Source organism: Ceratosolen solmsi, unplaced genomic scaffold, assembly GCF_000503995.2.
Source record: "Ceratosolen solmsi marchali unplaced genomic scaffold, CerSol_1.0 scaffold47, whole genome shotgun sequence".
NCBI lineage: Eukaryota > Metazoa > Arthropoda > Insecta > Hymenoptera > Agaonidae > Ceratosolen > Ceratosolen solmsi.
The window spans coordinates 431,690-443,783 of record NW_011948419.1 but is presented as its reverse complement, the minus strand read 5'-3'; the positions used below and the strand labels follow the sequence as shown (position 1 = coordinate 443,783).

Here is a 12,094-nt window from a genome sequence, read left to right as displayed (position 1 = left end):
TAATTAGTGGTGGCGGTCACGTAGAAGGGAGGAGGAATATGCTACGCGTGTCGCTCTCCACTGCCTGGCCGTGTGCAAGTTTTACGAATCGAAGAGTGGCGGCATTTTTATTTTGATCTATGGCTTTGTGGGGGTGTTGCGGTGCGGGCCGGGCAGGAGGGCGACGAGGCGGGAAAAAATTCTCGCGCTGCGCGCTTACGAATGGTCTTTACAGCCAATCGAGTTCTTTCGCTGCTCACATGTGTATATCGATGTAGTGGATTATTGAAATGTTTAGCATGTAGATCGATGTGCTTGGTGTATCGAGTAAGCAAGTGCTTAAGTTATGTACTTGCATTGTATATTTCATGAGCAGGAACTCGATACGAAATAGAGTTGGAATGGAAATGCTTGGTTTGGTGGTGAGGCATTAAAAAAAAAAAAAAAAAAAATATATATATATATATATATATATATGCAAGATATTTATCACTGTATGTGATACAAATTTGTAAAATATTGCATTTTATCTACTATAAGCATTCGAATGGATATTATAAGAGAGAGAGAGAAAGAGAGAGAGAGAGAGAGAGAGAGAGGTGGTGGTGATATTCTATGTTAAACGCATTATGACAAACCCGAAATGCTGTAAATTTAGCAAATAAATTTATAAAAATTAGATTAAAAAAAAAGACATGTTCTTGGAGAGTGGTGTGAGCAATTTTTGATAGTATTAGCGGTTACCAATTTTACTAACATTCTTTTAATCAATGCGTAAGAATGAACATTACAAATTGAAAATTCCAAAGACTCACGATGAATTTAAATACTTTCATCGAGTTTTAATAATATTTTTAACGATGATCATTAAATACCAAATAAGTGACTTAAACTTCCATCAGTCCTTTAGATAAGTAATATTTGCTTAATTTATTAGTTTAATGGTAAATGGAGATTGAGATTGAAGAATAATCATCGGATCAAGTGCATTGTTGGCTCATCGTTAGCCAGTGCGGCAATGCATTCGTTAATTAATATTAAATATTGGTAAGAGTATCACAATTTAATAATAAAAAGCCTAGACGATATTTATGAATGATGTACCTCGTACTTTACCGCGTTCAAAAATTTCTACCATTTATATTTAGAAAACCTTAGTTTATATTTGTACAAGTGTGGAGTGAAAAAGAAATAAAAACGGTCCCGTTAAAATGTTGATTCATGAAATTACGCAGAAGCTCGTATTTTTAAGAACTATATAACCTCCATAATTTATTGGGACTATGTTGATCAATTTTATTTAGACTTATAAATATATATATATATATATATATATATATATATATATATGTTACTCTATCTTATACAAGAATAACTGATGGGACTAGAATATTTAGACAAAACTATAAATGCTAAAAACGAACGTTAACTTAACTATTCGTATTGTTATTGCTATTGATTGACAATAATGAAAGCTTTTGTTGTTGTTTTTTTTTTGTATTATAGCCGACATACCAAAATCGAGAAGTAATAGAGGAAAATGCTATCGCAAGGGCGGTAGTTTCAAATTCTATCGGTGGACAATACAATCAAGGTGGAACAACAATGGCAAAAATGCCATCCTTAAATAACAATCTTTCCGAGCTGGACACTCTATTGCAAGATTTGAGCAACGCTCGATACAATTCTCATTCACACGATAGAGGTAATTAATAATTAATTGTGTTATGTCGTTTTTTTCTCTGTTTCTTTTTAAATGTAAATGCTTAAATATTTTGTAAATTGCACCGAATCGAGTGAATTCGTCATTGTGAAATATAATAAATATTCGCACGAAATTTATAATAAAAAATTTTTTTTTAATATTCAATCGCTCTTCCTCACCATAAGAATAATTTTTACTGCACCATGCTCGTGCACACAATCGATCGGTAAACTAAAATTCGTGATATGTTGTGTCACGAAGAAAAAATTTTTTTATTAGTAAGTATATTTTTGGATTGTAACTTAGGCCAAGAATAGAGAAACGTAAGCGAGAATCTTATAATGGATAGGAAAAAATTGAAAGTATGTGAAATTTGAGCAGAAAATTCAGCAAATGCTTGCACAACGCGCTCCATCGTCTTTAAACGCGACGAAAGTTATCGCCATTTTTCTACAATTTCGACAAAGCTTACTTTGCGCACTCGTTCGCGTTCTACCTGCGTCCAAAATTTCATTAGATTTTCATTGGATATTCATTGGATTTTCATTGAATTTTCATTGGATTTTCATTGGATTATCATTGGATTTTCATTGGATTTTTACGTAAGATAATATAAATTACAGGCGAATATGATATTTCAATTAGATGGAAAATTGTTGTGAATACCGCACAGTGTTGTGTTAAGACACGGTCAAATGAAATTCTTACAAAATCGCGATCGTGTTAAAGTAAATATAATATTTATGATTTAGCGTGCTATTTTTATTTTTTTGACTCGTAGAAATATAATTTTGCCAACGGATATACACGAAGCATATAAAAATAATTCTTTTCAAATAATTGAAAACGAATTAAAATTCCCGTTTTTTTCTAACGTGAAAAGTTCTCGATTATCGATCAAATTGGCCATACATACGACTTGCGGGCCGCCACTCACTCGCAGCTCTCCCCCCCCCACCCCCCATCGCCATAAACCAGTGTATTCTCGACAAAAGTATAAAATTCTTTTTATCCTTCGTTCGATTATACGGTGCATGAATTCCTACCTATTGCCGGGTAATTGCTCATCCTATCATTCGTATTGTGATTAAATTGTTTTTAGATCCTCGTGCGTATAGAGTTCAATTTCGTTTCTTCAACACAGAGATCAGGGCAAAGAATCCATTAGTGCGTTATCCTTATTTGAAAATAATGTCAATGTGGAAAAATGTACTGGACCATTTTAAATCTACGCTATTTTACTTTAATTTTTAGCGACTGATTCGTGTGGAAATGCCGCAGTGCGTTTAAGTAAATACGTGGAGATGGAAGACGAGAAGCTCGACTTGATTTTTCATTCGTCCAAACAGATCTTACCTCTCTCCACCCTCCCTCCATTAATCCTCTAACATTGATCTTCATCTTTGCCATCGAGACTCATAGCTTACCCACCTAACTCTCCACCCCGTCTCCCACTATCAAAACCTCATCGCTCATTAATGAGCCGAGCAACGTGTCATCGTTGCGCCGCAATAACTCATCTCCGCGTTATTACGGATTGATCGTGCTTTGGCATGGGTCCCCGAGGTTGCGAAACGGCCGCGCCCTTCCTTTCTTGCCCTCCCTTTGCCATTCCTCGTCATTATCATCGTTGTCGTTGATTTCGGCTCCGACCTTCCCACATCGTTCATACACTCACACACGTCCATCACCGACGATGCACTTGCGAAGGCAACAACAGCCCGAAAGCCAAATTGGACGGCGGCCAATGAGACGAGTGCGAGGTGCGCGCTTGGCTTTCTTGAAAAGTCGCGGTCTAATGTGTCCGGCCTCGTCATCGATTCGATTTAGGCTTGTCCCGATTGAGCCTTGCCGCGGGTGCGCATCCGCGTGGGTATCGTGCATTTGGCGAAGTCGAATCGAACAAGAGACGGCACGGAGAGGCTTGTGATTGGAAACTGACGCTCTATTCTCCATGTTTTACGAGGTTATCAAAGGATTTTGGCCCGTTGCGTCGTTAAAGCTCGCGAATGGCTTTTCCACATACACTGTTTAAGACATTGTACGTAATTGCCGTAGAGGCGCGTTAATGTTGTTGTTGTTAGCGGTGGGTTGATAGCGGAGGGAAAATCCTCGGATACTACCGAGTTGCTTCGTCTTTTACTGAAGCGCGATTGATTCGCCGCTCGGGCTCCATTGATAAGCTCGAGGTAAAATATTCCATCTCGTTCGTTGCAAAATTTGCAGGATACGGATAAGAATATATGGTTGGTAATGTTTATCCTAATTGTATATTGGCATTTTCGTTGCAAGACTGCTGCTTTGGATTTATAGTCGAGCGCGTAACGTGTCATACTGATTATTGAATATAACATTATTGGCTCATTATTGACGTCGCAGCATACTAATTACGAAGCAATATTTTTACAAAGTCACCAAGTTATTTTTAATTCGCTAATTAATAACAAATAATTATGGGCGTGTAAATACTTTGTTGAAAGTAATTGTCTGGCTTTGTGCTTCGATGTAAACACGAATCCTTGAGGCACCTTAAATATTTTAGATAATAGTAGGACGCGATACAGTACATTCGATAACACGAAAAACCCATTCAAATAGAGAAAGGAGATGTTGATGTTTGGGAAATCTACATTACCGATCATGTAGATTGAAATAACAAAAAAAAAAAAAAAAAAAAAAAAAAATTGTTTTTCGCCTGTCCATAATGTTATTTTGAAAAGCTTAGATAAAATAAATAACCAGTCGGAAAGTCCTAATTTCAGAATAAATTTATTTATTCTTTATTGTGTAAGCTATAATGGATATTAAGACTATGATTTTTCCATCAATCATCATTTTTACTACCGTCCGCTCCAAACTTTCGGAATCTAATTTTATTTTCAAATTTTTTGCATTATCAGTCAGCATTTTTACCTTACGCATCTCCAAGAAAACTAAACTCATAATTTCCGATCTACGTTTGTAAAATTACCGCATGGAAGATTTCGATTAATTAATCTAACGAACCACTGCGAATCTGCAACATTTGTCAATCCAAACGTAACCGCCTTTAGGAAAACAAAAAACAAAACAAAAAACAAAACAAAAAACAATAAAAAAATATCCACAATCGCTCCACTCTCCATTTATAGACTAACGACGCACTAATTTTAGTACGCAAAATAGCCTCGCAACTATCTTATAACATATATTTATACCCATAGCTCTTCTCTAAGTCCCATAAAGTATCGAGTAAAATGCCATATGACACGAAGCCGTGAGATTTCTACGGTATTATTGTACGCCAATTTAGCCACTCGAATAATCGATAAAATTACGTGTCTTTACGGCTCCCGGTCATTCACAAGCCCACGAAGACTTAATTAATTAATTATACAATTGCTTTTTGTTTTTGTTTGCTTATGTTTTTTTTTTTTTTTTTTTTTTTTTTTTTTTTAAACGCTCACCTACTCGCGTCCTGCATCGATTATTGAAAATAACGAAATGACCATTGGAACTGTTCTATTTGCCTTGTCCAGAGATTCTATCGACTAATGGAGGAACGACGAGTCCGATCCTGCGCTCATCCAACAGCTTATCCGGGGTCAGACCGACTGTCGACACCTTACTGGAGGAGCTCAGCACGGGACTACCGAACGGGTTAGTATTGCTTAGCTTATTTTTTGCCTCCTCCGATAAGTCCTCTCAACCACTGCTCAAATCTCGAGTATCTGGCAATACGCACACTGACTCACGATCGCTTACTTTTGCCTTCGATTATTAAAGATGATAATCCTCAGCCTTGTAGGATTTTTTTTCTCTTATTAATTTATTTAATGTTTTCGAATTAAAGAACATCGTTGCAATATTGACAATCATACCTATTGCTTTATTACGTGTCTCTGGCAAGAATCTCTTTACGTCATTTGATATAATATTTATCTTTATAATGGCTTTTATTATTAGACAAGGAATTTAATGCCCAGCAGATTTAATCGTTCGCGTTTATTTTTAAAGTACGATTGATAAGTCCGCTTTTTCTTTTTTTTTTCTTTGTTTTTCCTTGTTTTTTTGTTTTTTTGTTTTTTTTTGTTTTTGTTTTCCTTTTTTTGTTGTTTACATAATATTATGCTCTCATATATCATATCAAAATAATAGTTGTTGACAAAAACCGAGTGAACACATGCTTAATGGCAAATTGTTTAGTTAAATTAGAGGATATTTAGAGAAATTGCGGAATTAATTGGCACATAATGAGCAAATATTTACACGTGACAGGACAAAAAGAATGGAAAAAAAACGAATAAACAACCAAATAATTTATTAACGTGTTAACTTCAACATTATATCGCTACTTATATAAAAAAAAAATAAAAAAAAACATGCTTTTTCAAATTTCATTCAATAAATTTTTACAAATCTTTTCCAATCTTATAGAAATTTACAGCACTGTGTAATGCGAAATTCACTCAACTCAATTGATTTTAAACGCAATACCTTACATAAGACGAAAATATTATGACAAAACACTTGGATGTATTTAATTTATAAATTGCTGATTATTAAATATGCCGAAAATTAATTGAGCTTAATTGAGTCAAAGCGAATCCGACAATTTAAACTTGTATGCTGAAAAAATTTGCTTAATACTCACGATTCTGTAAGCAACGATACTGCTGGTGCTTAAACACACATAGATCAATGTCATTGCGCGCCGGTATAAAATTTACAAATGACAAACGAAATGACTTTGTTATTGCGTAACATGAGAAGCCACCGAGTGTAATGAGTGTGTAAAGGTAAAGTGTAATTGTCAAGTAAGCGATTAATGAGCCCGTAATGGCCAAAGCTGCTCCCTAATAAGATAAAACAAAAGACATAAAAAAAAAAAAAAAAAAAAAAAAAAACAACAACAACAACAACAACAACAACAACAACAAAAACAAATGGAAAATAATTGATGGGCTTAGGGACTATCCGTCCGAGGCCCAACGCGTGAAGGTGACCATCCAGGAGACGTCGACGGAGGTAGAATCGACTCCCGGCGGAGAGCTTTACTATCCGTCGAATTCGCACAGCTCGCTAAGTAGGCGCGACGTCGAGCACAGCTACACCATAACCAGCAATGGCCACACAGCCAGCAACGCCACCAAGGAACTCGACGACCTCATGGCCTCTCTCTCGGAATTCAAGGTGAGCCTCGTCCATGATATCTGCCTGTTTGCTAGTTGTGTGTGCCTTGCAAGAGTCTCGATTCCATCAGCCATTGTTTACCATCACGCCGGATTACGATCCTCTCGTCTGCTAAGTATTGTCCCATTATCCGATATTTCCGCGAGTATTATCATCGCGACCGACTGATTGCACTATTCTCATTGATCATGTTTGTCATTTCAATAAATTAAAATGCACGCGACAAAAGACTTATCCGTATTGGCTTTAGTAGTATTGCGGTCAGCAGTCGATGAATTCAGCTGTTAAATTGTTACGGAAGAAAGCGGGAAATCATACGAATAAAGCTATCATCATATTTGTTGTTATTCGCCAGCACTTAACTGAAATTGTAAATTGTTAATTGTAAATTGTAAATTTCAGAATGTTTGTGGTTTATAATTGTCGAAAATAATAATAATGCTTTTACGGCATTAATCGAATGGTAATCAATTCATATCATAATTACTTGCTGATTGTTTATTATTCGGAAATTTCGATCGCGAATGGAAAAGAAAAATAAATAAATAAAACTACAAGTAGCAAACTGAAAATATTGTTATCTACAAAATACGATGGATTAAGTATAATTGATGAAATGCATATCTTTATTAAGTAATAAAAATGCTAATTTCTCTCTCTCTCTTCCTCTTACACTTTCAAAGTTTTTCAGATACATCAATTCGTAATGGACGTTGTATTGGCGATTAAAAGCATTTTTAAATGAAATTTTTCAAAATGCAAATAAAATAATATTAAGCTAGGTCATAAAAAGCTGAATTGTAAAATATTTTGGTATTTCGGTTTTAAGTAAATCATTGAATTGATATTAAAATAATTTTATTGGTAATAATTTACCTTTTTTTTTTTTTTTTTTTTATTTTTAAGTGGACCGTTAACGTTTGCAGGCAAATGCACAAAAATATATAACTATAATAATAGAAATAGAAAGTATAGAAAAATACGAAGTTGTGGGTCATGTGAAATGTATTTTAGTGTAAGCAAATATTTACAAAATATATATAGTACAGGGCAGTTAGGATAATATTCAATCTGTTACAACTGAAATATTTCATATTTGCCATAATTTAAATCCATAATATTAATTATGGTATTATTAGTATTGAAGAACTTTTTATTAAAAATTTACTTTTCTAAAATATGATAATTAATAATCCATCAAAATTTAATTATCGAAAAGCTTACTCAACATAAATATTTTAACGTTCTCAAGTTCAATCAATCAGTGGCTTTAAAATAATTTTGTAAACATCAACAAAGTAAAAATTCGAGGAACGACAAAATATTCAAATCAGGCCAGTAATCTAAATCAGTTGATAATGACATAGAAAGCACAGAAACAGAGAGAAGAATATTTCAAGTAAAATACAGAGAGAAAGAGAATGTGAGAGACAGAGAGAGAAAGAGAGAGAGAGAGAGAGAGAGAGAGAGAGACACTAGAGGAGAGTTTTCTGGGTAGAGACAAACCTCATTGACGTTGGAGGAGCTCCTGACCATTCTTGGCTGGCCAGGTTACCAAAATAACTTCCATTCCACTCGGAACTTATACGTTTACTCACGAGCACGTACATTTTTCGTGTCTGTCTGCCTGTCTGCCTGTCTCTCTCTCTCTCTCTCTCTCTCTTTCTCTCTTCTCTTTCTTGATGTCTATCTTTTTATTCTACTCACGGATTTGCGTGCATACACATCGCGACTGTCTCGTTTCTTTTCCGATATAAGTTTCAGAGAGATAGATAGATAGATAGAGAGAGAGAGAGAGAGAGAGAGAGAGAGAGAGATGTTTACCCACGAGTCGAAATATACGCCTAAGAGCTTATTTCTTTCATTAACTTTCAATCTCTCATAGCTGTACACTCAGAGATTTGAAGAATCTAGAATACTCGAGTGTCGAATAATTTTTTTATTCTCGTCCTGTAACATTATGATTCATGCGGGTTGAAAATATGGCCATTCAAGCATAAAGTATCGACATACTCGCTTTCGACAATGGAAGGGTAATCGTAGAGATACGACAGGTGGGGCGGAATGAGGGTTGGGTGGTTCATACGCTGCAATAAATCAAAAATTCATCAACATTTTTGCTTTTGATTTAACAAAAAGTTACGTGAAATTTAACCCTTTGTTTTAATGATTCAAACATTAGCCTAACGATTAATAAATTTCTTCAATAATTAACCAAATGTAGAAAAGTAAATAACACATAAAAACAATGAAGACGAGATGTCGCCGCCTGGAGTCGGCCAAAGTTCGCAACAACGTCGCGTGCGATGGCCAACGTAGCGTACGTACCGCAATCGGGCAACTGTTTACGCAAACGACATAAGCGCGAAATAAAGCGAGGGTGTGGCCACTTTCGAAGGTGCACCTGCGGAGCGTCGGCAAAGAGGTGAGTGCGCGTAATGAGTATCGCCGAGGGCGAGGGCTTCACTCGTCAGCCTCCTCATCGGCTGCGCGTAAATTTTTCCAGTCTGTCCACTCGACCACAGTGCTCTTTGGAGTCTTCCTCCTTCCCTTAATTGCGACACGCTTCTCACCCCTTCCACGTCGTCGTCGTCGTCGTCGTCGTCGTCGTCGTCGTCGTCGTCGTCGTCGTCGTCGTCGTCGACGTTGTCGTCCTCGTCGACGTTGTCGTTGTCGTTGTCGTTGTCGTTGTCGTCGTCGTAACCGCAGCCGCCGCCACCGCCGCCGCCACCGCCGCCGCCGCCGCCGGCGCCGCCGCTACCACCGCCACCACTGCCATCGCTATCGTCATCACAGACTGGCCTGAAAATATCCAAAAGCCCCGAAGCTCTCGTCGCCAGGCAGAAAGCTCGTAGGAGTGCGAGCGGGATACATATAAAGATAGAGAGACGGGGAGAGCAACTGAGAGAGAGAGAGAGAGAGAGAGAGAGAGAGGGAGAGAGGGAGGAAGAGATAGGGAGAGGGAGGAAGAGAGAGAGAGAGAGAGAGAGAGTGCGATAGGGGGAGGGAGAAGAGGGATGTGCGTGCGTGCGAACACGCGCGCGTCCCCTGACCAGTTGCTTTATTTCTCTTTTCCGCCGTCGGCTCGCGCAGATCAACGGCAGTAACCACCAGCGGCAGACGGTAACCGATTCGCCGTACGCCAAGCCGAACAAGGCCACCGTAAATTCGAGCAGTCCGCTGCCGGGCTCGGGAGCAAGCGAACAGCATCAGCACCACCTCAACCACCACCACCACCACCACCACCACCACCAACAGCAACAGCAACAGCAGCAGCAGCCGCCGTCGCAGCAACAACATCACCACCACCACCACCACCACCACCAACAGCAACAGCAACAGCAGCAGCAGCCGCCGTCGCAGCAACAACATCACCACCACCACCACCACCACCACCAACAGCAACAGCAACAGCAGCAGCAGCCGCCGTCGCAGCAACAACATCACCACCACCACCACCACCACCACCAACAGCAACAGCAACAGCAGCAGCAGCCGCCGTCGCAGCAACAACATCACCACCACCACCACCACCACCACCAACAGCAACAGCAACAGCAGCAGCAGCAGCAGCAGCATCATCAGCATCAGCACCAGCACCAACAGCAGCAGTCGTCGACGAGAGTCCACGTGACTGAGAGCCGCACTAGCCATCACTACCAACCGCAGTACGAGAGTCATACGGCGACCGCCCAGTCGGTCACCCACGTCAAACAGAACCAGTTGGATTCTATGCTTGGTAATCTCCAAGCAGACATGAGCCGCCAAGGAGTTAATACGACCCAGAAGGGATGCTGCAGCGCCTGCGAGAAGCCCATCGTCGGACAGGTGACGACGTTATCGCCATGCTCGCGACCGTGATAATCCCGATACCCCGCTATCCTCGGCACCCGTTCCTCGTCCACGGACGAGTCGCGACGTGTCCCTTCGACCCAACGACGCGCCACAGGATTCGGCGCTAACCACTCGACTCGGCCCTCGCCTAATATCCTCTTCGGCCCTGTTCTAGGTGATAACAGCGCTTGGCAAGACCTGGCACCCGGAGCACTTCACCTGCACGCACTGCAACCAGGAACTCGGCACCAGGAACTTCTTCGAGCGCGAGGGTCGACCCTACTGCGAGCCGGACTACCACAATCTCTTCTCGCCTCGATGCGCCTACTGCAACGGGCCCATACTTGATGTACGTCCCCTAGGATTGGGTTATTGGATCGGGGGGGAGGTCGTGGTTTGAAGGGGGGGGGGGGGGGTAACGGCAGCTTAAATCGGAGCCTCGGACGAGACGAAATGTGGCAAGTGTGGAGCCGCGTCGGGGACCGGCACTCGCCGGTCGCGGCTGCGTTTCGTCTCGGGCCGGTGCCGTAACGTTCGGTCCAGCCCCCGAATTTCGCACGGCTTGTAGGCTCCGCCCGTGCAAATGAGGAAGGTCGGCTGGCCCGGGCAGCCCGTGTAACCAATTCACTTTTATCCTTTAGAAATGCGTGACCGCCCTGGAGAAGACCTGGCACACGGAGCACTTTTTCTGCGCCCAATGTGGCAAGCAGTTCGGCGAGGAGGGCTTCCACGAGAGGGACGGCAAGCCCTACTGCCGCGACGACTACTTTGACATGTTCGCCCCCAAGTGCGGCGGCTGCAACCGCGCCATCATGGAGAACTACATATCGGCCCTCAATAGCCAGTGGCACCCGGACTGTTTCGTTTGCCGGGTATGCGACGACCCACACATCCATAAGTATACAGCCTCTCGCTGCTTGTAATCGCAGCCCCCACGTTATTCCTTATCAGTCGTCGCTTAACCTGTGAATCGCGCGGTATTTATCATTGGGCACTCGGCTCTGCTAGTTAGTGGCGACGTTAAGGGTAAGGGACATTATGGCTTCGCCACGAGCTCGTATCGACTCGAGAGAACGGGATGGGTGGGCGTGGGCTGGCGTCGTTTTGCACATAAGATCGGCATTTCTCTGCATTTGCGTGCTTTATTTCTGTCATAAGGAAGCATTAGTGGCACGCCTGGTGGCATTTAGCAACTCGGACGGCAAAAACAGAAAGTAAAGTGTATTTTTACTTTAGGCGCGAATAGCTCAGAATCAAAGGCAAATAATATTATGAACGAATTTCGGGTGACGGGTCGTGCGAGACAAAATTGCGGTTAGGTTAAAACGCGATTCAGAGTCGTTCGCACTTTGAGCGATAAGAGCAATGTCTTGGTGAAAAAAAAAAAAAAAAAGTCTCGGAAGA

The 12,094-nt window shown here is 40.6% G+C and overlaps 1 protein-coding gene across 1 annotated transcript in view; it reads left to right on the top strand.

The window, feature by feature from the left end:
- Positions 1–12,094, top strand: part of Pax (paxillin) — a gene marked incomplete at its 5' end in the record, with an annotated part of 30,612 nt that overhangs the window by 10,902 nt on the left and 7,616 nt on the right. Inside the window, 7 exons of the mRNA XM_011497756.1 lie at positions 1,486–1,684; positions 5,203–5,323; positions 6,634–6,856; positions 9,950–10,051; positions 10,469–10,684; positions 10,866–11,039; positions 11,332–11,562. Of these exons, the coding sequence (XP_011496058.1) occupies positions 1,486–1,684; positions 5,203–5,323; positions 6,634–6,856; positions 9,950–10,051; positions 10,469–10,684; positions 10,866–11,039; positions 11,332–11,562 (1,266 nt within the window). The remainder of the gene's footprint in view (positions 1–1,485; positions 1,685–5,202; positions 5,324–6,633; positions 6,857–9,949; positions 10,052–10,468; positions 10,685–10,865; positions 11,040–11,331; positions 11,563–12,094) is intronic.